Source organism: Homalodisca vitripennis, chromosome 1 (assembly GCF_021130785.1).
Source record: "Homalodisca vitripennis isolate AUS2020 chromosome 1, UT_GWSS_2.1, whole genome shotgun sequence".
NCBI classification, from domain to species: domain Eukaryota; kingdom Metazoa; phylum Arthropoda; class Insecta; order Hemiptera; family Cicadellidae; genus Homalodisca; species Homalodisca vitripennis.
The window spans coordinates 49,856,215-49,884,037 of NC_060207.1; the positions used below are offsets into that span (position 1 = coordinate 49,856,215).

The window sequence follows — 27,823 nt, forward strand, 5'->3', positions numbered from 1 at the left end:
AGTTCTTTAGTAATTTGTTGTGCAGAACACTTAATGCAGCTTGTCCATATAAAAAAAACGAGGGCAAAGAAGAAACAAAAGCATAGAAAGGTGGTTAACGAAGAATCTCATAGGTTAAAAACTGACTATCTGAAGGCCTTGGACAAACAAAATTTACATGAAAGAGACATAGACAAAGTTGAAACTGTTGAAAAAAAAGGGCGTATGATCTACAGCTTAAGGAACTCAGAAAACAGGCTACATTACATTTCATTGAGCAATCTAGTAACAAGAAAAAAGCCCTATGGCAAGTGATAAATTATGAAATATGCCGGGACAACAGGACTTCAGACTCCATAGAACTAGAAATTGATGGGAAACTCCAATCAGACCCACTACTTGTTGCAAACCACCTTAATCTCTATTTTACAACAGTAGCTGACAAAACATTAACAGAAATGGGACTCACACAAACAAGCAAACAACTCAACCAGCTACAGAATCATATACCTGATATATCGTTATCGCCTTGTACCCTGAAAGAAACAGAAGAAGCCATTTCTAACCTCAAACAAAAGCCTTCGGCTGGGGTGGATGACATCTCATCAATCCTTTTGAAAGGCTGTTCAGAGGAACTTGTACCACCTTTGACATCTATTATCAATAAAACTTTCTCCCAAGGCATTTTCCCTAGAGCTCTAAAGTTGGCAGAAGTGTTTCCAAAACTAAAAAAAGGATCTCCAACTGACATCAACAACTACAGACCTATATCCCTTCTCTCTACAGTTTCAAAAGTGATTGAAAAGTAATGTTAAACCGGCTTATAACACATTTGACCGACCACAATGTCCTAACCACCCAACAACATGGGTTTCTGAAAGGAAGATCAACAATTTCAGCATTGATAGAACTCACTGAATTCATTATAGATCAAATGAAAGATGGAGCTGCTGTGACTGGCCTTTTTCTGGATTTTACTAAAGCATTTGACTGCCTGGACCATAATATCCTCCTTCAAAAGATGAATAATATGGGAGTCAGAGGAAATGCAGCCAATTTGTTTACAAGCTACCTGGAGGGAAGAACACAAATGGTAGAAATATCATATACCAAAAACAACACCTCATATCGTGTAACATCAACACTACTCCCTCTAAGTAGAGGCGTTCCTCAAGGATCTGTCTTGGGACCGGTACTTTTTATTCTGCTAAGCAACGATCTCCCAAACTATCTCCAAGAGCTTAGCCAGGTACTCATGTATGCTGATGATACTGTCCTCCTCATAGCAAATAAACAAGTACAAGAACTAGAAATAGCATCCTTTATTGCTCTAAATACAGCAAAACAATATTGTAATCAGAATGACTTAGTATTAAACGACCATAAGACTCAACAACTAAACTTTGGAAGAAGAACAATTGAATTGACAGGACTCCCAGAAGTTGACCTTGATAATAAAGCTAAATACTTGGGAGTAACTATTGATGACAAACTCACCTGGACACCACATATTGATCAACTTTGTTCAAAACGTAACTCCTGCATCTATGTCCTTAAAAGACTAAAGGCTACCAATACTCAGGAGATAACTAGAATTGCCTATTTCGCACTTTTTGAGGCTCATCTCCGATATGGCATAACAGTCTGGGGCAACTCCTCAGCAAAAAATGTGCAACGTATCCTGGTAATTAAAAAAAAAGCGATTAGGATCTTAGCCAACCTCAATCCACTTGACTCCTGCAGAAGTACATGTAAAAAACTAAAGATACTCACATCAGTATCCCTCTACATCCAGGAAGTTATTCTTTACACTACTAATCAAAATCTAACAAGAACAGGACAGCTCCATTATTACAACACCAGGCATGGAAACAATTTCATTTTGCTGAACCACCGTCTCAGCCTATATGAAGAGAAGCCAAGCTACATGGGACCAAAATTGTTTAACTGCCTTCCTGACTACTTGAAGAAGATCTCCAGACAAAAACATTTTAAGAGGAAACTTCAAGAATGGCTCCTGGAGTGGTCTTTTTACTCGATCAAAGAATTCACTGACTTAAAACAACAACATCAAAATTTGTAAAATTAAAAACCACTTTTGTATATTTATATAAAATATGACTTTACTACCATGACGCCATTGTATTTCTCCATGAAATTACAAATTAAGAATTTTTGATTTGATACTCTAAGACGATCTGGTAATTCTAACCTTCAGACCAACATCTCCAACAGTGAAAAATTCTTGGGAATATTTGTTGACAAGAATTTAAATTGAAGTACCCATATCAATTACGTCTTCACAACATTGTTAAGAGTAATTTATCTACTTAGGTGCCTTATCTTGTGTCAACAAAAATTAGGTTAAAACTGCTTATTTAGCCTTCTCCCAATCCATAATAAGATATGGACTTGGTGTGTGGGGCAATGCAAATAGAATTAATGATATCTTCATCCTTCAAAAACCTGATACATTGTGTTAGCGAAAATCACTCCTATAACACTAGAAATAGAGACTGCAGTTACTCCTCAGAGCAGATTTAAGTAAGACCCTTAACAGCCATTCTGTACCTGCACTGAGGGTATACAATCATCTATTACCTCTAGTGCAGGTGTATGACAGGAAAAGGTTTCTTAATAAATTTATTCATGGCTGTTAGACAATCCATTTTACTTACTGGACAGAAGAATATTTCACATGGAGAATATTTTATTTTTATATTGTAGTTTTATTTATTATTTCATATAAAACATTTTTATTAATACTTTAACTCATATTTTAGTTGATCTAGGACTTGACTGTTAATGAGAGCTGTAAGATGACTTTGTCATTGATCCTTTCTTGATTTTATGACAGTAAAATCATTTTACTTTTGACTTTTGTTTTGTAGGTTGTCTGATGTTGTGAAAGGAACAGCTAAAACCAAGCCTTCATCTAACAGTAGTATAAGTATTAGTTGTTGCAATACCAAGGACAAAGAGACTGGTTCTCCCAGGCCACGCTCAGCCTCTCCCCCTCCGTCTACGCCTAGTCAAGTTACTCCGCTGCCACTCCCCACGCCCCCTCTAACTCCAGAGAAGTAAGTAGTGTTAGTTTACCCTTAGTCGTATGATATTACTTAAAGCTGACATTACCGTTGCAGTAGATGTGATGAGGTTGCTTTGCTTCAAAGTCTATAACACTGAAAATTATTAAAACCTATATTCCAGATTAGTTTGTATGTAATATGTATAATATATTTCATTTAGTGTGTGGAGTTTGATGCATTATTTTTAGCAGGATGTGATATACTTAACGGTTACCAACCATTGAAAAAGCAATCAAGAAGTAAAAAATTTGAATTTTTGATTCATTGACAAAAAATTAATGTTTTTTAAAACTATTTTCACCTTTTTTTTGTCTTAAACATTGTTAGTAGACAAAATCAAAATAAGCACTCTTTTGATAATTTTAGCACATTTTAAAAAGCTGTTATGGAGTTAAACATTCTTAGGATAGCACTTTGGAAGTTACAACCAACGTAGAATATGCTGTTGCATTATGTAATAAACATTGCTTTGTGATAATTAAACTCATGTGATGGGATTCCAGGACAGTTCCTGTAGCCGCTGCTGCCAAGTGCTGCACGGCAGACAAATCTACCAAGACTGATGACATGGTAGTGAATGGTGCTGCTAGTGAAGTAGCTGTGAGTGCAACTGAAAGCTCGCAACCTACCACAACAAATGCTGCAACTATGACTGATGTTACTACTGCTCCCACTACTCAGGTGTGTGTGTGTGTATTAACTTCCTGAATCATCATAACTTTGGAGAGTAAAGTGTTAGTGCAATTCTCTCTTTAAAGTTTTGGACCAACAAACCAATAGCTAATTTTACCATAATTTTTAGACTTACATTAGTCTTCCAGTTTATAATATGTTTAAACATAGCTTACACATTTAAATTCGTAAAATTTTTCAGTATGGCTCTAGAGAGAAGCGTAGTGATGTATCTAAGTAAAATCCTGAATCTTGAATCTACTCAATTCTCAACATAGATTTGGATTTGAGAATCAATCCACGGGATCAACCATCAAATCTAAAACTAATTTGTTAACCCTTTGATTGCTGCAGGGTTGCTACTTTTGATAGTTTCTTATGGTGATAAAATTGGTATAGTACAAGGTTATTTTGGCTAAATAATCAGATAGCTGTATTCAATAGGTTCCAAACTATCGATAAATACAAGTAGTTTTATGTTGTTACCTTACTCTTTGATCAGCGAAACATATTTTGTTTAGATACTTTGGTATTATCAGGAGGCCACTATTTTTGGACGAGTTTTCCTTGTCGGGAACCAAAATAAATAACAGTATTAAAAAGAACAGACTTTAATATTAACCTATTTTAAATTGTACAAGTCATTACGACAATCAATGGAAACAAAAACTAAAAGAACAATTTATCATTCGAAAGTGACAGGTGATTCGTATGTCTAGGTCTACTTAAAGGATCGCTCGTCTAGGCCTATTTGCAGTTGATTTGGTGATAGGAAGTATGACTCATTGAGTATTTTTCGATTAATTATGGAAGAAGGAAAGTGTTGGGAATGTATAATGAAGTTTATTTTGGTCCTCGATAAGGAAAACTCTGTCTAAAAACAGTAATAGTGGACTGCGATAACACCGAAGTACCTGTGTGATTCCAGTCACAATGTAGCGGTTTAGTATCGTGTTGCGTAATGGCTATTCTTGTTGTTTATGTGCCGATAACCAAACATTTGAGTAAATTAAAACTAAAATAGATATTTATACAATGGTTTACTGTATTTCCTTTTGTAAGTAATGTACTGGTTTGAGTTGTGTCTAAGAGAAAGATGTGAGTTTTCAGTGTAATAATAGTAGGGTTATTTGGTTTTTTACAAAGTTGCCGACACCCATACAAAAGAAATGTAAGCAAGTTATTTGTCTCTACATTTACTAATTAATATTTATTTGTGTTATCTTGATGTTTTATTTGATGTATTGTGAAAACTACACTATTACTATGCAATTTCTAAACTCTTGACAAATGAAGTACAATTTATAAAATGTCTGTACTGGTCAGCGTTTTGTTTATACATATAATGATGTTTGTTTTTATTTTAGAATCATATATTATACATTGGTTTTATTTAGAATTCAATGGCCTTTATCATGGTATAAAGAACTAAATCCTAAAAATACAGTATACAATCAAATTAGGTATAAACTGAACTTTTTATAAGAAAGTAAAACTCTTTTTTTGTAACAACTGAAATTTTTCATAATTTTATAAAGCAAATTTTGTTTGTAACAATATATGTCTCATATTCTTCATTTATAATTAGACAATAAACAAAATTATGAAAATATGTTGGATAGTTATTTTACAACAGCTTTTATCCTAAAAACTTATAAATATTTTAAAAATTAATGGCCCAGTACTTTATGCATATGACTTGGGAAAATGCCAACGGCACTCAAAGGGTTAAATTTCGTGAACCAACATACGTAATTATGTTTTTGGGATGCCATGTTTTAAACATTACATAATAGACAAACAGCTCAAATGCGATGTTTCTTTTTTTTTAAAAAAATGATGCACAAATTAAACAAAATTTTTGCCCCCCTCCTATTTCGGGGAAAAAATGTTGGCTAGTTTCAGGGTTGACTAAAACTATAGTAACTTAATGTGTTAGTGGTGGTTGGATTGACAAGAAAATTACTCAATTTGTAACTTCTTTAAATTATTGGTTTTCAGAAATATATTATATCATATTAAATATGATTTTGTATGCATTTCCACATGACCTTGTACTGACATTGGCCTTCATTGCCCTGGAATATTAGAAATGTACTGTATTAAGCAATATTTTGAGCATCTTGTATAGAATATTTATTTACATTATTGGCTTCTTTAATGATAATAAATATAAAATGTGTGTGTTGCAGCAAACTGAATGCAGTGGGAATCAAAGACTAAGCTATGCTCAAGTCGCACAACATGCCAAGGATAAGCAATCCGAGCTAGCAGACAAACTGACTATTACTACTCTGGCTGAAGATGGTAAAAAGGAAGTGTACACACTTGCTTCAGGCCAGACTTCTCCTAGAGGTAAAATACTCAAAAGAGACTTTAATAGAAACCATTTTCATGGTAATAAGAAATTTAAGCCGTTTATGCGTATCCAATCTTTTTAAATTATAAGTAGGGATGACTAAGTTTTCAATTTTTAAGGTTGTGTTGAGGTTACTTCGTTTATTTAAGTTTATTTAATTTTTATTACACTCTGTTAATTGTAATTAAACTTAAAATAATATTTGATGCATTATATCAGATTAATATATTTTTCACTTGATTAAAAAATGGCCTTAATCAATGTTTGTAATCTGACATGTTTACTTTGTAGAACTCTTATTCTTGAATAACATTATTATTAAAATCTGAGAAGAAAATTATTTTTATTTGTTGTTTTTTACAATCCTATTACTTACCCATTGGCCAAGATTCATGTCCATTACTTGTACAGTTGTTGCGTGGACCTAACTTGGACGCATAGACCTGACCTGGACTCAAGCCTTTAACATGATTTTGGTTTTGTGTTTTACTGTTTAACGGTAGTTCCGATTTATATCAGCAGATTGTGTGGCAGTATACTTTTTGCAGACCTAAGTTTTGCTTGTGGACATTGTACCAATTCTGTAAGAAACACCTACTCTATTTTGAAGTATTTGTAAGTGGTTTCCAGCACTTTTCTGTTGCTATTTACACTGTGGTTTGCCTAAAGTTTCAGCCTGCTCTGTTTATATTATTACTGCCTGTTGTACAAATAGTATTTTATTTGTAACGTGATTACTATTTTGTTCTTTTGTAATACTAAAGGCTAGCATGTCAAAAAAAAACAAAGATGCTATGGTTCTCCATTTGACAAAATAATAAATAATGTATTAGTCTTGTTTACTTTTGAATTAAAATATTATTTCAAAGGTCAAATAATAAGTAAAAGTTTTTGTTATGTGTTGTTTTCTACCAAAAATGTGTGTAATGGAACAAAATCTGAGTCCTGTGGAGTAAGCGGAATATTTATATAAACTCATAAATTAAAATAAATTTTGAGTAGTTTATTTTCCTTTTTACAAACATTGCTAAATAAGAATATGTATAAAAATGATCACTTAACCCTCCAGTGGATCATTGATGTTGTGTTGGCAGCAAGTACGCTAATGATAAGTTTTACTCTTGACAGATCACCAATTTCATATTTTTGTAGAACAGTCAGTCAGCTGGGGTTGTGTCTGTATTTCCTGAATGTGTTATTTTCAGTAGGCCTACTGATAAAAAACCGACTTGAAGAGACAACTCTCTTCAGAGTTACACTGAAACATAACTGCCAGCACAATAATTCAATTTTGTAGTATTTTAATGCAATCCAGTTTATTTTCATTAACTACAATTTGCTTGGATCTTTTTAGGCTTATGCAGACTTAAACAATCAAAATAAGTAATATGCCTGCTCTTAAAATGTGTTAGTTTACCAATTTTTGGGAGAAAGAACTTAAAACTAGAATATGATGTAAAATGGTTCTTTTTGTTGATTTTGCCTGGTTATTTATTATCCAAATGAGTTGCACTTTTATTTGTGCAACAACTATTCATTCCATATAAAAACTAGTCTTACAATCCTTATATTAAAATTATTAATTTATTTTAGTGTTATTTGTGCTACTATCATTTGTTGTATCTTTATGTTGTATTTCTTTATTGAAATGTGATGGTATTGCTGAGTTTGGTCTTGTTTTTAAGATGGTTTATTAAAATTCATTACACTTGTTTACTACATTAAATTCATTTATTGAATTAATTGTTTGGTCTATTTTGTATTATCGTGTGATTGTATTTGCATTTTGTAAAATAATTGTTTGATCTATTATTATTTGTATAGAACATTGCTTAATAGCATTTTTACACACATACAAAATTAAATAGATTTAAAACTTCTAACTGTTAAAGAAATGAAGTAATGATAGTTAATAAAAAAGTTACATAATGTAGGTTATTAGTTGTTGTTAATGTTATTGGTGGTTATTAGTTGTTAGCAAACACATAATATTTCTTCATTATAAAAAGTAAACTTTTAAGTATAATTTCTTTTTTACATTATAATAATGCTTTACAAAGTTTGTAAAATAAATAGCTAGTGTAAAAAATTTGTTTTAACATGTTTTTACACGCCTGTGTAGCTAAATGCCACAAACACAGATTTTCGTTAATATTTTCCTTGTTTGGGGAAATTAGGGGTGGAGAGCATTCATGTTAACCTCATCCCCTACCTCCACTACCTGATTTTGGGTTAAACCAGTCTGCTGCGGTCTTTTTCTGGTAATGATAGAACATCAAGTTAATGTGTGAACATTTTGCTTACGGGCATGTTATGGCGGATTGTCGTTTCTGACTGATGTGAGCAATTTGCTAATAGGATTATATTATTTTTAATTTGCAATTTTGTTTGTCCTTCATATATGTAATTAGTTTGTATTATAATACTGCTGAAGAATAAGTCAGTTAGTTAAAAATTGTTAAGTTTACATGTAGTTGCAGTACATCAAGAAATGTTTACATTTACAATTTTAAAGCAAATATATTTGTTTAAAATGAACCAAATTGTCCATGCATACAACCTGCATGCGTTAAAAACAATGAACTAACTTTGCTCACGCTTTAAAAGATTTACTTGATTTTGATCAATTATTTTTTTTCAAGATGTGAGCAAATTGCCGCAGGCAAATACTAGTGCACAAACAATGAGCACTAAGTTAGGGCTATTTAAAATATATACAATATATTAAACATTGTGTTAAATGATTTTTAGATACATCTTCATAAACTAAATTTATGTGTTAACAAAATGGAACAAATATGGAGTTACTACCTTTCATAGAAGTGAAGTAAAGACAGCTAGTGTGAAAATTATGTTACCCTTAGGTTATTAGCAGTTATACTTGTGTCTTCTCATACAATTTCATAGGCATTGTGAATGTTTATGAGCACTTCTGGTTCAAGTGAATTATGTTTCCGACACCAGTTTTGAATGTGCTTTTTTGTTGCCGCGATCAAGAAAATGTATAAAAATTGAATATATTTATGGCCATTGAAATTGATTTCAGTCTTAGTATTTTTTGTGCCATAGTTGATTTAGTCTTGTTTCCCCATCCAAGGAAATATATATACATACACTTGTCTGAGAAGACTACTTCTTTTATCTGGATATTCCTTACTATATGCTCAACAGTGGTTGCAGAAAAGGTTGAAATAAGAAGTTTTGTTACTACCAAGCTTACTCTGTGCTTTCTAGAATAATGTAGACATATTGAAAATAGTAGTTAGAAATTAAACATATGGTTGTGCTGTCATAAAACAATGTTTACACTGAACAGTAGATTACATTTAATAATCTCTTTCAATCCATACTACGAGGGGTATCCAAAAAGTAAGTTTCCCTGTTCTGTAAAAAGACGCGTACGTAACACAGGGTGCAGCTGTGGGCGGGGGTAAGGGGCGTGGTTCGGTTGGCAACAGGTGCGCCGGTCACTGGCTCATTGTCACGCTTCTCAGTCAGTTGCTGCCCAAACATCATGGAGACTCCACTGCGTTCTGCCGCCAGTTGCGAAGTCCGTAGTGTTATTCGTTTCTTGACCGCCAAAAACGAAACTGCCGTTGAAATTAATCGTCAGTTGTGTCAAGTGTATGGTGAACATGTTATGTCCGTTCAGATGGTCCGTCGTTGGCGTGCAATGTTTTTGGAAGGAAGAGAAAATGTTCATGACGATGAGCGTTGTGGCCAACCGGCCAATTCTCGGCAACCTGACGTCATTAATGCTGTACGAGCAGTTATTGACAATGATAAGCGAGTGACTCTCGATGAAATTATGGATAAACTGCCGTCAAGTGTTGAAGTTAGCCGGTCATCTGTGCACAATATCATGACAGAAGATCTTCAGCTTGCAAAAGTGTGTGCAAGATGGGTGCCTCGCTTATTGAGCATTGCCCATAAACAACAACGAATGGCTGCTGCCCAGTCTTTCTTGCGATTGTTTGACGATGAAGATGAAAACCTTTTCAGTAGAATAGTCACTGGTGATGAAACATGGATTCACCACTCAACTCCAGAGACCAAACGCCAGAGTATGGTGTGGCAAAAAAAAGGAGAGGCAGCTCCTCAAAAAGCCAAAGTTTTTGAGTCGGCAGGAAAGGTAATGGCTACAGTTTTTTGGGACTGCCGTGGAGTGTTATTGATTGACTATCTTCCTCGTGGCGAAACCATAAATGCAGAAAGGTATTGTGAAGTTCTCACCAGACTTCGACGGGCAATACAGAATAAACGGCGCGGACTTTTGTCGCGCACGGTTCTGCTTATTCAAGATAACGCCCGACCACACGCTGCTCGTGCAACAATCGAACTTTTGAGGAAATTTAAGTGGGATGTTTTTGGTCATCCTCCATACTCACCAGATCTTGCGCCTAGCGATTTTCATCTGCTTCCGGAGCTGAAAAGACACCTTGGCAGTCGGCGATTTGCCAACAGCGATGACCTTCAAAATGAGGTGGATACTTGGCTTAAAAATTTGGCGGGTGAATTTTGTGATGCTGGAATAAAAAACTACTTCCTAGATACCAAGAGTGCTTAGAAAGGGATGGTAACTATGTAGAAAAATAAGGTATGATGTAAAAAGTTGAATAAATGTGTTTCAGTTATTTTTTGAGTCTTTTTAACTTTTTCATAATTAATGGAAACTTACTTTTTGGATGCCCCTCGTATAAAAAAATGGTTCTATTTCCATAATTTTTTTCTATGAATTTTTATGGTATGTTAATAGTTATTCTGCTATCCGGGATGGAAACGAATCCAATGAATTAGAGATCATTATATTCCTTCAGTGATTCATGAGATATAAATGGTGTAACTAACGTGTCTGTTTCATGTATATTAGCTATTAAATGTAAATTTTAAAAAAAAATCCCAAATGTTTTTCTTATTGTGGGAAATTTGTATGTTTTTCATGAGGATCTCAAAATTCGGGGTATTTGGATTAATAATAACTGAGTAGTAAAAAAAAATTATTGAATGGGTGTCTATTACAACTGTCGGCTACGAGCATAATTTTCAATGGGGACTTTTTACGGCTGTTGGTTACAGTCTTCAATTTTCCTGGCCGCCAGCTACGCATGTCAGATGTACTGCAGGGGTGTGTTATGGCTGTAGAATTTAAGGGTTAAAAAACATTCAGGAAAGTCTCAGCATGATCAAACATGACCGAGACCTATCCAGGGCTTGTGATGTTAAAATGTGTTGTTCCCCCAAACTCTCCTGAACAAAGCCCTTACTACCTTTCTTGGTGAAGCAGTTTAAACTCTTGTCAAGCTATCTGGAATTTTCATATCATCAGTTACAAATAATTTTATTTTAAAGGATTCTATAGTTGCATTAAGATGATTGTTTAACTGAAGCTCATTTTAAATCTTTCCCTTATCATTGCTAAATTCAATTCTTACCATTACAGTGCTTGTTATATTGCCAAACCGATGTATCCTAGGATACTAAAGGTTACTCTTGAAAACTTTAGATTCTCAGTATGAAGGCATGCATAAATATGATTGTAAAGAGAGAATTCCTCTGAGACATTCAAATTGTCCCCACCAATAATACTCCATTGTAGCTTTAGTTCTAGGTGTTTGTGTGTTCCTGCATTTGATGAACGAAAGCTAAAGGAGATTAAAAACTCTAGGAGTTGCTTAATTTTGTGTTGTTTTTGTTGCTCATTCAAAGTTTAGTGCATTGTAGTATTCAACGAGAATTCCAAAGCTCAGCTATCTAAAATAGTCAGTTAAACACGTTTATTAATAGTTTCTGTTAGGTATTTCACATACCTACCTTGAAGGTGAGAGGTTCGTGTTGCCATATAATTGATAAGACAGACCAATTAAAGGACCTAATGAACCCAGACTCAAGAAATTTCAATTTGATCTGATCACTTGAAAAATGATCTTGAACGGGTATATAGAAGGTCCCCAAACTATTTACCAACCTTTTTAATTATTCCTGGACTAAAGACTTAGGTTTTGAAACTTTGAATATGTTATTTTGGTTGGAAAATACATACCTATGTGTAGTCAAGAATAGTTAGAACATGTCTTCTAGTAAAATTTTCAGGGTTCTATACAATCTATCCCCGCGCCATTCGTCTTATTTGCACAATCAAATGTTTAGAGAAAACTTATAAGCTAATTAAAAATTTACTGCTTTACTTTAAAATAAAGCTCCTCGATAGGTTTCAGCATTCAAGAGAACAAAGAGAATATTAGAAAATAACTGCTATGTTTAGTGGCCAGTGGTTCTGGCCTTACGTATTATATCTTGACCAGTACAGCTGGACATACAAGCTGAGATAACATTACAGCAAAAATTAATGTGCGCTACTGACAAAATGGCGGCAGCTAGTAGAGCTGGCCAGTAGAGCTCCAAGGACAAATTACAAATACTGCTTTTAACTGCATAGGGTTAAAATGACCTTGAGTTTAGCCCATACAAACAGTGTTAAATTTCAAACACATTTACAAACATATTTTTTGTCATTGAATTAAGTAATGTGTCTCATTTTAAAAATATTAATATGCAACAGTTGCAAGTTTTTCTTGTACAGTTCTTGCGTTTTTAACATGTCGACTGCGGCAGACTTCTTACAGTGCAGAGATAGAGAGTGAGGAGTACTAAAGATCACTCTTGTGTCACAGTAAAGGTGTTAAACACTGAAGTGCAAAAAATTTGAGATTTTTTTACTGAATAGTCTTTAACCAATAAACAGATCAAAAAGATGAAAAAGTATTTAGAATGCATATTAATCTCATCTTATATGATAGTATTCTTATGGGGCTAAAATCAAGAAGGCAGCCATTACAGCTAGCTTTTAAGATGAATAAGGTTTATACATTGTTTCTGAAGATAAAACCTTAAATAACAATTCTGCATACTGTGAGGAAATAAAAGAATCTGGTTAGAGCCTAATGACCAGGTAAGGCTACTGACAGCTTTTTCGTACACTGAATCTAGCTATGGTAACCATGCCACTGTTACTGGTGTGTGTGTAAAAGGCATAGAGAACCAATAATCTAACATAGATTCTTAATGTTGGACATTTAAATATATACAAATTGTTTTTGATTTTTCACAAAGAAAAACCTTATCACAGATCGCACTTCATAATTGGTGGGATTTTCAATCGTAGTGCTCATTTCAACACTTCACTGTAAATAAAGTACGTTAGAAACGATGTACAATCTACCACGGCTAGTTGCATTCTGAGTGTAGGAACTATGATGGCGGTGTTAGTACTGCCCATTGCCACGTCATGTCAAAATGTCTGTTATTTTCTGATCAGCCCTCGTATTTTGTAACAATAATCTTTTTATATAAAAAAGTCCATACTAATTTACTTTTCTATAAAATGTACACATATATTAGGGCTTTGTCATATCGAACAACAATCTCTTTCATAGTGTTGTCATAGAAGTTTGCAGTCTGATTCAATAGCTAATTCAAATAATCATTACCACTATTGTCGTCATCGCAGCTTAAGTGCAAAAACACACGTTCGACTGGGTATTAAATTTGGAGCTGTACGGAGAGTGATAAATTGTTCCAAGTCAAACGTTGAGTGATAAGATGTGGACAGGCATTAAAACTACACCTTTTTATTGCAAGATTAAACATTAAACATTAAATAAAAATGTTATAAAATTGCCTGTGAGCACTGAGAGTCTTCCATGCCATTTCTCAACACAAACATTCTTTTGCCCATCTTTTAAAGTTCTTGTCCATTTGTGTATAATTCTATCACTCTTAATTTGTCGTTTGTATACAGTGCAATTGATAGAAAAAACACTATTTTTTACTTATTTTTCGACTTTTGTACTGGTTCTGTATCTTCCATACAATATATACTAATAATAATAGTTAAAAAATAGAAAAATACTTCAATTTCTTACTTTACTTGAATGGTAAGGAATATAAAATGGACCCTTAATTCTTAATTTAAAATAAACAAAACCTCCTCAGTTCCCCGAACATGAGTGCCTTCAGGGGGATGTGTGAATACCACTTTTCCAATTCAGGTTGTCAGATATGTTATACTTTATTGTTGAGTAAAGTCTAGTATTGTACTATAATATTACATTTAAACATGCACAATGCAGCAAAATTTGTGTTCAGCTAAATATTGTGTTAAACTACACTTCAATCAAAGCCAGGTTAAGCCATGTTCTCAACTAGAGTTAAGTTGGCTAGCAGTGGAAAACTTGACCGCTTAAAATCAACAAACATATTCATATACATGAAACTTATAATTTTAAAACATCTTTTTTAGCATGAAGTCGGCTCTTAGTTTGCCTGCGTCTTAGTGTTATCAGGCTGTGTTTCAATAGGCCAAGCTGGACTAATTTCATTAGCAACTTCCCTTCTTATGTTCAGCTGCATTTGAATTATATTCAGACAGTCCAGGTTAAATACTAGGTCTCCTGGAACCATATCTTCAATAGCACATGTCGAGCTATATCTTAGTGTAATGTCAAGATAGCGTGCTTTCTAAATCATATTCTTGTTGAAACTAAATTGGTGTGTTCTCAGTTCCTGTCATGTTACAATATTATTCACTTTCTGCTTTTCAATGTTTTTTGTTATTTACATAAATAAAATGCTACTTTTCTTGTTTCCAACTATTGATTCTAGGTCGAATAAACACACTAATATTCACCACTATCAGGTTTGAAGCAATATTGATTCCTGAATCAAATCATGCAATGCAATATTAGGTTGAGTCATTAAAATTGCTCACTTCAATTTTAATTACAATATTACTCAGAAGACACTTGGGTTTTTGAGTAATCACACACCCCAATTGGTCACAATCCTAGAATGCACTCCCATAATTTCCAAACTGTAATATCATTAACCAATTATCATGTGTTAACTGGCACTTTAGCTTGTATAGTTGAAACAGCTAACTTTATTATTACTCTATTGGTTGCGATTGTTTCTGTATGAATCAATATACTGTTGAGGTGTTGAGTGGTGTTGTATTGAGAGTTGTGAATGCTTGTTTGGATTAGAAACGGTGGTGGGCGGAGCAGTATCAGGGCGGCCTACAGGAGTGGGGCGTGGCGGGCGGCCGGTGGACCGCGAGAGAGAGGGCCCCGCCGTCGTGATCGTGAACGGGACAGTTTGCTCAGGTTTAATACACGCCCTCGGTCGCCCAAATAGCACGATCCGGTTACTCGGTAAGATTCACCATATTGGCAATCAAGTCATTCATAATATAATTTGGTCAAAATTTTAATAGTTAAAATTTTGTACGAAAAGCCATTAATTGATATGTCCAACTGCCACGTTCGTCAGTAGAGATCTTCAGTCTTGACATGTAGGATACCAAATGTTGGCAGTATAAGTGTTAATTAAGATCGTGTACTATACTTAATTAAAGAATGTTATACTCCTTGACTGCTGCAAGTGACAGACTGAGTAGCGAGTGTAATGTTTAGTTTATTTTATAGTAAAGCTAAAGTTAAATTTGTATATTAGTTATTATTTTGAATTTGTATTTTAATTACTATACAATTATATTCAATTGATTTTTCTTGTATATTTAAATTAATTTATTAACTGCAGTTACTGTGTGATTCGTTCTGTGTTAATGTGTCTTCCATTCATAATATTTAACGTGATATTACAACCTAAAGTTTAGTTACATGTTACTAGATAACTGTGTTTTTTATTATTTATTTTTTTAGTTTTGCCTCGATGGAAACATTTGAGGGGATAGGTCCATAATATTATTGGAGAGCCTGAGTAAATATCTAGTAGTTTTAAATGTTAAGGGACCTTGCACATCTATTTATGAAGATTAAACCATTATTTTTTGCATTTATTAACTTAACATGAGTATAACTTAACAACTTTTAAACACATAAGTATGACTTTTAAAAAAATTTTTGTGGATAAATCCTTTTATCTCCTTTAAGTTAAGCACCGTTATTTTACTTATTTATTATTATTAATTGAAGAATTACAGCATGTCATGATATCAGTTTAGAGATATGAATTTAAGTTAAAAATCATAATTTAGGCTTAACCCGTGAGAGGTCCTGTCTTATCCATACACGTAGCAGGTCCCCTGTATAGCTGCTGTCTAATATTTGTTTTTTTGTTTGTTACCTTAGTTTTTTTATGCTTCTAAATGCTATTTTTGTGAAAATAAATTATACAATTTAGCATTAATTCTTTGGATGATGAATTTTTAATTTTTTAAATATATTTATCATTTAAATTACACATTATAGTGTATTAAATTACAACAGACAATAAATAAAGTTAATTTCTTTACCAAGCAAACATTGTTTATAAAGATTATAAATTAAATATCTAATATTTGAATAAACATAAATTCAAAGACAACTGCAGAAAAAATTGTTTTATTATTTTCTTCTGTTGTAAAATTATGACACTAGTGCATAGTTTTCACAATATGTTACTTGCAAGTAGACCTTTCACAAGCTGAACACTTGAGCGGTGTAAATCTGTTTTTTCCTAATAGGGTAGTAAAAAAACCTGGGTTGTAAGTTTGGAGTTAAATTTTCTGGCTACCCATCACTTTCCTTTGTTTGAAGTTTGCTTTTGATGATGGAAGGATTTTTTCTGAAATTTTCCATCGTTCAGTGATATTTGAAAATATATTTTTGATTTTTATTTGATTACTGAACAATGGCAAATGACCGGAAAAATTCTGTTTCCTTCACCATCACTTTCACCAGACTGTTCAGTGTCTGTATTGTGTGTTGAATGCTCTGACGGATAATTACATTCATTGTCACTACCATAAATGGGGAAAATCTGTTTCAACCTCTTCAATTCAACTAAGAATAATGCTATCCAAATGATTGACCATTTAAATTATTATAATAAACTACATAAAATAGATAGTCAACGATAATGTTTGTTACAAACATACACACTCAAATAACCATATTGAACTAAATATTGTGTTCACAACAATACGCATGCACTAAATACACAAAACACTAACGCGGTCGTCCCGTGTCAAGATTCTAACTAACAAAGCGCACACAGTGGGATTCCCCTTTCCCCCCACAGATACGGCTATGGATTAATTTACTGATGGAAAATGTCGCATACAGTCAGTGAGGTACTTGTGAAGTATCAGAAGGATTTATCGTTTAATAAAAAAGTTATCATCAGACCACCTATGTGTGTTAGGTGTCATCTAACAAGGGGACCACTCGCGGGTTAGTATGTTTGCACATAAAAACTGAACAAGATTAGTCACTCTCATTGAATCTGATTGATCTCATCTCTGAATATTTCACTTCTGTAAAATATTTCTTGGATAGAGGAAAACTAATGTCTTTATTACATCTTCACAACTACACAACAGTGGATTTCCAGAAGTGACAAGACATCAGGGCAGAACAGTGACACACTGGCCCTCTTTCTGTCAAAAATCTTTTAGTAAAATTTACTAACTGTCAAATTTAGCCGTGCAAGTCTTCTCTTCTACTTAAATGGTAGGGACTTTGGTCCTTATAATGGTCATACGATCCTTTGTAGGAGGCAGCCTACAGCTTCACTCTAAGTAGCAAAAACACTTAAGGTCTAATAATCGTATGGAATTCTCAGCTCATCTTACAGAACAATAACCATGGGTGATAAGTTTGGAATAGGATTTAATATAAAGTATTCACGGTCTCAATTAGTATTTAGTTTTCTTAGATAAACTAATCATTAAGTAATCTTTGTATGTAAACATCACATTTATTTTCTAAATAATAACTCTCTAGTTGTTGTAAGTATTGTTTTCATTAACATTTGTTGTTTTATTCTTCATTATATTCATTCTCTTTTTGTAAAAGCCAAAACTTGTTGTTTTCTTAGAGAGAAAAACATAATATCCTTAAAAGCTTCTAAAAATATTTTATTCGTTACAATAGTAGAAAAACGTACAAAGTGGCATTGGGGTAATTTAATACTTTTTGGATGATGTATTTCATGTGACTTTATTACTGTTTTTAATGGTGACTCCTGTACTATGAGGACTATTTCTTGGTCTGTTGAGTTGTCACATTCTGGTAGACACTTACTCATTTATATTGTGTATCTGTCTTGTCCAGGAGAGGGTGGTGGGCCAGTGTAGCAGACGTTAGCTGAGAGTGGTTCGTGAGACAAAGACTCATCTCTCTCTGGCAAGTGCCTCTAAGTGCTGCACACAGATATGGAACTGTGATACCAGTAGCTCTTACTCACTTATATTGGTGTATTTTATCAGGGATAGTATCATCACACTACTGTTTGTAAACATTAGCCGCTTGTTTATGACTTTTAAACAAATGTTGTATGTTAAATTATTTTTATTTTAACAAACTGGTGAGGCCCAAAATGTACTTGTTAATGGATGATTACTAGACTCAGTGTATTTATTGTAAGAAAGTCATTTTTCTGTAAATAATCCTGACTAAAATTTATTTTTGACATGTAAAAATGCAGTGTAGAGTATTTAGAATTTATTGTAATAATAGCTAATGTTGCATTATTTCAAAAAGTTATCTATTTTAATTGTTGAATTTTTATTCGTATTGCCATTATTTACGAATGAAACGATATCCGAGATGTGTGTTACCAAGAAAGTTAAGTGATTGCCTTGCTAATGCCGTAGGAGTGTGCATGAGACAGACTATCCAGGTAAGTTATGTTAGCCGCAACTACGCTATTCAGTACTCAATATGCTGAACGAAGCTTGACGTCGCAGCCACAGTTCGGTTTGATATTTTTACAACCAGTATACCTTCAATAGGTGTAGTGAATGATGTCAACATAGTGTCGCTTGATCTATTATTGTTTTCTTTAACTCGGTAAATGTGTTAAGCGAGGTGAGTTATTGGACATTCAGTGTGATTATTAAGTAAATCAAGTTTATTTTAACGGTTAAGTTACAGTATATTTGTATGGTCTGTTGGTGTGAATACACTTCTCTTTACACTTTATTATGTTCCTCCAACAAAAATATTGTTTTCTTTTACTAAAAGCACTTTGGTGTTCTGAAAGTAGGATAATGTATATGTTATTGTATTGTACGAACATATTTTGTAATAAAATAAAATTATTTATAATAAATTATAGATATGAGACCTCTTCAAGAATGAATACAATAACAAATATGTCTATATATTGGTGGTTTTGTACTAAACTGTAAGCCTTAAGTTATGTTTAGTAAATGTTTTGTTATTTTAGAAAAAATCAGTAATGCATGAATTTGTATTGTTATTACTATTTACAACACTATTAAGTTTAAAACATATTTTTAAAACATTTTTACCATTTTATTTTTTATATAATTATATTATATATATACAAATATGTAATATAATTTTCAGAAAGCAGCAATTTAACAGAGTTTATTTATAAAAAATAAAAAGAACATTGGTTTTGTGTTAACAACAACTTATGAAAATGTTATTAAGCCTTAAAATATTCCATGTGATGTTGATTTACGCAGCATTGTTAATTTATTAAAGCTACTTTACTAAATGGTACCCGGTTAAATTGGGTAATCTGTTATAGGACCTTTCCCTGGATTATAATAACACAACAGTATAGACAATGTTATTAGAGTAACATTCATACAGTATTTGTGGCATTAGTTTGTGGACTGTTACTGTAGATAGTGAAGAACTTTAAACATTGAAGAGTTTATTGGAACAAAAAATATTTTGATTTCCATGTTAAAAGAACCCAAAAATAATCACTCTTTATATCTATAAAGAATAGAGTTGGTATGACAAATAAAAAAAACCAACAAAATATAAACAATGGGTTTCTTGGATGATTTATAATTATCGTGAAGTTGTATGTTCATCAGCCATCTTCATTTGGTTACAATTTTTAGTGATAGTGTATATGATAAGTATTGCATAGCTTTTGTTGGGATTTACAAACAGTAAAAGGCCTATTATTCTGTTTAGAGGCCTATTAAATTGTTCTGGTGAAAATATAGGACATTTTCCTTATCAATCTTAAGAGAAGGTAAAAATTAAAAATCAAGGCCAGTATTACAACGAGAGCATTAATTTGTTTAGGCCCTTGATATATAGTCCATAATTAAAATAGCCTGCACCTTTTTAAGCATCTAAAGATTCACCCAAATTGAATGTGAGATTATAAAAAGAAAGAACATGTTGGATGCTTCAGTGAGACTGATTGTCTTCCCTCTTGAATGCCAAAGGTAATACTGAGTGATGAATGTATGGACAGAATAGAAGTATGAATGAGTTCTGTGATATGGAAATTTTAAGAAAAAAAAAACTAATTCTCAAACGTTGTTTGTTCAAGTTATTTTGTGGACAACAAATTCAAAGATTACAAAACCACCAAGAGACTTGAGTTTTTCAAGAGTAGTCCATTGTGTGTCTTGCATTAATTGGTGACAAGGGTTTATCTACAATCCATTGATTTGTTATCATAGATGTTGGTTTGTAATTGCTTGAGTGATGTGGTTACGAGTACTGTGTAATCAGCATACTGGATAGCAATAGTTAGAGATACTCTCTTCGATGGTGATGGAGTTGATATCCGAGTCATATGAATTTATTCATATGAGGCTTTCACCAACATGACTGTCAAATCATTTTAATGCAGAGTGTTCGGTTGCAAACAAGTCTTTGTCACTATCAATGGTTTATTCAAATGAACAAAGTGTTAGAAAATGTCTAGTGGTAATTGAACAGCAAAACTGGTTTACTTATATGTCAAAAATTCATACAGTCACTGAAAATGGTGGTTTGTGGTGAGTTCAATCAAAAGTCTTGATAGTTAAAGTTGATCTCACTCTAAAGGTTGGCTCAAAGGAATGAATGTCCTGAAATTTGAAATATCCCGTTAGTTTCCTTTTATTGTGTATTGAATGGGTATTTTATGATTGAAAGATAAATTGGTTTAAATGATAGCAGGATTATGGTGTTGATTATGCAGCATAGGAGGACAGTATGTGAAATGTTATCAATTCCCCCAAAAGAAATTGTTGTTAAGTTGGAGATGGTGAGGAGGAGAGTGATCTGAAACCTTATAAATGCATATAACTTCTTTTCAGCCCTGGGACTCAGTTGATCGCTTAAGGCAAATCCCAGGATCAAGTGATCGTTTTTGTGGAGTTTATTTCCAGGACTGAGTGGTTGATATATGCTTAGACAAATCCTAAGACTGACTAGTTGTTATCTCTGGAATCAAAGTCTTTAATTGAGCCACTACTTAGTAGATGAATTTTTGATGAGGTCATGTATATTCGTCCAGAGAGTATAAAGTGTAAGGTGAAGTCCAAGTTTAGTTCTGATGAGAATAGAATCTGACTTTATAGTTGATGAAGATGTATAAAAACGTTCTTAGCTCATTAAAAATTCACTGTTATGAAAGTTGGTGTGTTTTATCATTTTATATTCGTGAATGTTATTAATATTAATAATAAGTTAACAGAGATTGATATGTATATGAGGTATTTCAAGCGTGTGTTAATATAAACAAAATAAGAAATTATTACAGCAAATTCAGTACCTTTCAGATTGATATATTGCTTATTTGAAAGTTACAGTTTTTGGATAAAATTTGCTGCTTTCTATTAAATAATAATGGAAAACCCACTAGAAATGAAATGAAAATGTTAAGTTCCTGTAAAAAATTCTAGATATCTCGCATGTATATATAAACTGATAAAAGCTGTAGATATCAAATAGCGCCAAGAAAAAAATGGCACAGTGCTGCTCTTTCAAATGAATCGAGTCCAAGATTTTACTAGTCTTTATTTGTTTGTAAGTATTTTTTTTTCATAAAATTTGTAATTAGTTTTACAAAATATGTCTTTGGAAATAAATATAACTTTTCAAAGTGACTAACTGATTCCAGAGGTTTTCACACAATGATAGATTTTCAATATGTTTTTGTTTTTCTTAAAAAAAAAACACCTGCCATAGACAGTCTAGTTACGGATGTTTGTGTGAAGAGATGTATTCACAGGTTACTACAAACAACATAGCTAGAATAGTTTTTATTATTTTAAGTCCTGTCATACATAATACTATCTATGATTTTATATGCATATATTCTTTTTAATATATCTTTGACTGACCATACACTTGTATCTGGAATATATATGTTCAGCTTCGACATTAAAGTATGTTATCGTATTTTATTTAAAGCAGTCTTACTACTTCTAATAAACTGTACTTTTTAAAAGAATTGTTTTTCTACAAAGTAATATTTAGTTACTAACCGATTTTGTATTTGCTGGTTAATCAGCTACACCAAAATGTATTTAAATGTAGATAGATATCTTTAAAATGGCATTTTGATTGTATAGGTTGTTATTGTATTATATAATTTTTTCCATTTGCCATGATAAATTCTACAAATACGGGGTTACTGTTACAATGTCATAGATTAATGATTTTGAGTTAGTTAGTGTAGTTAGACCTCCGATTAATCCAGGTCAGTCATACAGCAGTTAGACACTTTAAGTTGAAATTTATTGAGTGCAGTTTTGTTGTTAACATAAAAAGAAAAAATATGTTTGAAATCAAAACAGTTATTTTAAAACAGACTTATAAAAAGGTGTAAGAGAAATGTTTAACTAAATATATAATACTTTGTTCTTATTACACATTCTTATTGTTATTAGCATATCCCCCGTACAATATAGACTTTTCCTTTAACTTGATTCCATTGTCTTCTGTAATGAGCTGGTAAGTATATACTACTAATATTTTAAATAAAACCGTCTCAGTTACTTGAAGATATTGCTTTTGAAGTTGACTTATGATGAAAAGGTTTAGAAGTCAAAACAGAATTTTTGAGTAAACATGTCAGCTCCATTGAATAAAACCTGGATTGTGCTCTAAATGAATGTAATTAAGTTTCACTTTACAAAGCATTTCCTTCACCATCAGATGGACCTTAGATGTCATTAGACAGTCCCTGTTGAGTGCCATTGCTAACACTTTGCTGATCTAATTGCTGAGAAAATACAAATAATCAGTTTGTTTAACAAGTTCGAGGTTTATAATATTTCAAATTAGATCTATTTTGGTGCTATACACCTTAACCAGCATGGTAATAATAATAATAATAATAATAATAATAATATTTTTATTGCGGTAACAATTATAAAATTGCATACAAACGTCATAAATAAATATTTAAATAGTAAAAAGGTAGGCCTAAACTTCATTCACTCACGCACACAGTCACACATGGTTCTCCTCATTCACTCTCATCTTCATTCTCACCAGACAATCCTGCCACTCGCCACACCAGAACCAGAGGATTGATGGTGTTAGTTTTGAATTTCGTCCCAGCGGCTCTCCATAAACTCGTCAACCGAGTAAAACACCCCCGACAGCAAAAGATGTCTTAGTCGAGTTTTAAATTTTTTTTGGTCATTCAATTGTTTGATCTCTTCAGGGAGCTTATTGATTAGCTTGACACCAACCTCAGACGGCAAACGTTCGAATGCTGTAGTTCTGTGTTGTTGAACGCGGAAGTTGTCCCTGCCTCTAGTCCCGTACTGGTGAACGTCCCTGCCTTGAACCAAGTTACACTTAGAACGGCAGTACAGAACAACCTCCAGGATATAGAGACAGGGCAAAGTCAGTAATCCAAGCTCCCTGAAGGTGTTTTTTGCATGAATCTCTGAAGTTCAATTTTGAAATGATTCGGACAGCTTTCTTTTGACTTCTAAATACACGTTCGAATTTGTATTTAGAACAGCTGCCCCACAGTCTCAAACCGTATGTCAGATGTGGATATACCAAGCCAAAGTAGGCCGTTCTTAGTATATCCAAAGAGCAGAATTTTGCAAGGTTCCGTAAGGCATAAATGCCTGAGGAAACCTTTGAACAAATGCCGTCAATGTGATCGTCCCAAGTCAGCTCTCGAATCTAGGTGCATTCCGAGGAACTTGGTGGAATCAGTTTCTTCTATTAGAACATCATCCGCCATCACGGCAGCAAAGTTGTCAGGTTCTTGCTGCCGGAGAAAAAAATTGACGACGCTTGATTTGGAACTGTTGGCCCTCAGATTTAGTGTTGAAAAATACTGAATACATGAATTCAGTTCTAAAAATGAGTTTGATTTCTAATTCATCTTTTGTTTTTTGCTCTGATGCAGAGAGTTGTATCGTCAGCATACTGAACCATCCTCCCCGTAAGGATCGATGAGTTCAATCTGTTGACGTACACAAGGAAAAGGACAGGTCCAAGGATAGATCCCTGTGGGACAAACCATAAGTCATTTTAACCTTTCCTGACAGGGTATTCGCAATCTGCACACACTGGCTTCTATCCCTGAGGTAAGACGAGATCCATTTGTGCGGCAGACCCTCGAACACCACATGTCGTCAACTGGTACAACAGTGTTTCGTGATGTACACAGTCGAATGCTTTAGAGAGGTCTAGAAATATGCCTTAACACATGTTCTCTTCTCTCCAGGCCATCGACAACTGTATCGATTAGGTCTGTGACCGCATCGATTGTTGATTTGTTTTTTCTGAAACCAAATTGTTCGGAACAGAGGATTTCAAAACGATCAAGAAAATTTTCAAATCTGACAAGAAAAATCTTTTCAAAAACTTTGCTCATAACTGGGAGGATTGAAATTGGACGATAGTTGCTTGCAAGGCAAGGATCGTCTTTTTTGAAAATGGGTGTGACTTTCGCAGATTTCAAAAGGGAGGGGGAAAATGCCTTGGGCGAAAGACAAGTTGATCAAATATTTGTGAGTGGAGCCAAAATATGGTTAGAGCAACGTTTGAGCAGCCACACAGACATGCCGTTGATGTCACATGATTTTTTTGGTTTCAATCCTTGTATCACGCGGGCCACCTCCTCCTCACTCACAGGAGACAGTGCCATGGATAGAACCGGTCCCATCGATGACACTTCGCTGCAATTGAGGCCTTTGAATGATGGGTCAAGTGATGCAAACAGATGAAAAAAATGAGTTGAATTCATTTGCCACTTTAGAGGGATCTGAAATAATTTCGTCCTGGATTTTAAGCTTTGGAATTTGGAAGTTTTTTGGGCAATTTGGCTGTGTTGTTACATTTTTAATAATGCCCCAAGCAGTTTTGGAAAAGTTTTCGCAATTTTTCAATTTTGTTTCAATTTCACGTGCATTTTTCCCCACGCAAAAAATAATACGCAATTTCACGTGACGGGGGTCAGGGGTAATAGCTTAAGATAGGTTAATAACTAACATTTTGAAAAATTGTTTATTAAAATGCATTACAAAATCCTTCATGCTCATCAAAGTAAAACCTGTGTAATTTAGACCTCTTCATGAAGTAAATCACCCGAAAAACTTAACATGCTGATCAAGATGAAACCTGTATAATATAGACCTCTTCATAGAGTTTATCTCCTGGTAAACTTAACCCTTTGGCGTCAGTGTTATTTGACTTGGGCTGCTTATGAGTAGCAGTGTTATGCAGACCCTGTTTGTTTTGGCTGGAAGGAGAGATTTTTCACAAATCTTGTCTTCCCAACATTGTTCATGCTAAAATGCATCTAGCTCTCTTATTGCTTGTTTGAAGTGGATGTTTTCTTATAGAAAACTAAATTACTAATCTTTTGAGCTTATCGAATATGGTTTTTTCACTATTTAAATATTTGAATAACCTAGGATGAAGGAAAAATTGCTATGCTCTGTTGTAAATAAATGCAGAATTAAATATTTTTCTAGTAATAAACCATAGTCAACTTTGTTATGTGAATTATTATGTAAAGCAAACTGAATATAAATATTTAATATACAGGGTGTACATAAAGTCCTGCACGGGTAGAATATTTTCTGAACGATAACAGATAAAGAAACAAGATTTGGTACATCAATACTACACCTAAAAATCTACTTTTTGAAGAAACTATCAGCTTTCTGTAATATCATGGGGACGTCCCGCAAGGAGTCAGAAGGAAATCTTAAATAGGAGCATAGGTCAATATGGACATCATTTTTAAAGGGCTTATCTAGCAGAGTTTAATGCCGCAAACCGCACTCAAAAAGATTGATCCAGTACAAAATGGCGGCTGTTCAAAGATTTTACTTGGTTACATTTTATTAGTAGCCATAACCCCAGTAAAGCAAAACTGCAACCAAACGAATACTACAGCTAACTACTACATTATGCTTGTCAGTTGTACAGAAGTGAATTATGACATTAGTTATCCTCAAGGGTTACAAATTTGGTCCTAATATATTGATAACGGGGAAAACCTGATAACAGTAACAGTTAGAAATCTCAGCGAACTATGACGATCGGAAACACTTCCTGTTTTAATAAAGTGTTGAACAGTTCTCCCTACATTTGTTCTAGAAATTGGCTGCCTCTCGTGAAAGTAGTCATTAAATAAATAGCATGCTCCCTCGTGTGATCGTCTGTTATTTCCCCAACCATCATAAGAAGTGTTATACGTTCACGTTCGTCAAGCGACATAGTGTAGTTGAAGAACTACAAGCAATACGACAAACTCTTTTGTACTAAAGCGCACTGATAAAATGGATGGACAGCACTACTAAAACAAGAAAACTAGAATAGCCTACTATGAATAGACTGGCTAATAGGAAAGTCCTAACTGCGACCCAAAGATAAGAGATTTCTAATTGTTACTGTTATCAGGTTTTCCCCGTTATCAATATATTAGGACCAAATTTGTAACCCTTGAGGATAACTAATGTCATAATTCACTTCTGTACAACTGACAAGCATAATGTAGTAGTTAGCTGCAGTATTCGTTTGGTTGCAGTTTTGCTTTACTGGGGTTATGGCTACTAATAAAATGTAACCAAGTAAAATCTTTGAACAGCCGCCATTTTGTACTGGATCAATCTTTTTGAGTGCGGTTTGCGGCATTAAACTCTGCTAGATAAGCCCTTTAAAATGATGTCCATATTGACCTATGCTCCTATTTAAGATTTCCTTCTGACTCCTTGCGGGACGTCCCCATGATATTACAGAAACTGATAGTTTCTTCAAAAAGTAGATTTTTAGGTGTAGTATTGATGTACCAAATCTTGTTTCTTTATCTGTTATCGTTCAGAAAATATTATACCCGTGCAGGACTTTATGTACACCCTGTATAAATTGTGAACGTTTTTGGTGGAGTAAGTATGTGATGGATGTTGTGTATATCCATTGTATGTAGGCCTACACTGTCTGTCTAGTGTTATATGGACATTTAAAAATCTAAAGAACAAGATTAACATGAAGTCTCCATGTTATTTAATAGAGATCTTATAATGTAGGGAAGAATATAAACAAGATTGCAATATAAACCATTCAACAATCTGCAATATATTTTGTGTCACACAAATTTTGTACTAGAGTTAAAAAGAATTACATATGTTACAGTGACTATATTTTTATTGCAAGATAGGAGCACACCACTCCATGTGTAGTGTAAGATGTCTATTATAGCTCATATCATTTTCGAGATATCTGTGTACAGACACAAACGTAAAAAAAATTATATGGCCCCCAGGCAGACAGAAAGAAAAATCTGTTGCTAGGTAAATAGCCCTCAATAATACCCAGTCATTGATGCACTTATTTTTGTTTATGCAAAAATGAAGTCTCATGCAAAATTTAAAGTCTAAAGCTAAAATCGTTTTTGAGACATCCTAGGAATAGTTTGACTATTTTAAGCTCACATGGCCATCATCGAACAAAATATGTCTTACAGAGAA

At 33.5% G+C, this 27,823-nt stretch overlaps 1 protein-coding gene across 1 annotated transcript in view; it reads left to right on the plus strand.

Moving 5' to 3' along the window:
* Positions 1 to 22,742, plus strand: part of LOC124360829 (la-related protein 4) — a 101,167-nt gene extending 78,425 nt beyond the window's left edge. Inside the window, exons 14-18 of the mRNA XM_046814808.1 lie at positions 2,871 to 3,059; positions 3,572 to 3,749; positions 5,933 to 6,095; positions 15,141 to 15,308; positions 18,213 to 22,742. Coding sequence (XP_046670764.1) covers positions 2,871 to 3,059; positions 3,572 to 3,749; positions 5,933 to 6,095; positions 15,141 to 15,308; positions 18,213 to 18,235 — 721 coding nt within the window. The 3' untranslated portion in view covers positions 18,236 to 22,742. The remainder of the gene's footprint in view (positions 1 to 2,870; positions 3,060 to 3,571; positions 3,750 to 5,932; positions 6,096 to 15,140; positions 15,309 to 18,212) is intronic.
* The last annotated feature ends 5,081 nt before the right edge of the window (positions 22,743 to 27,823 follow it).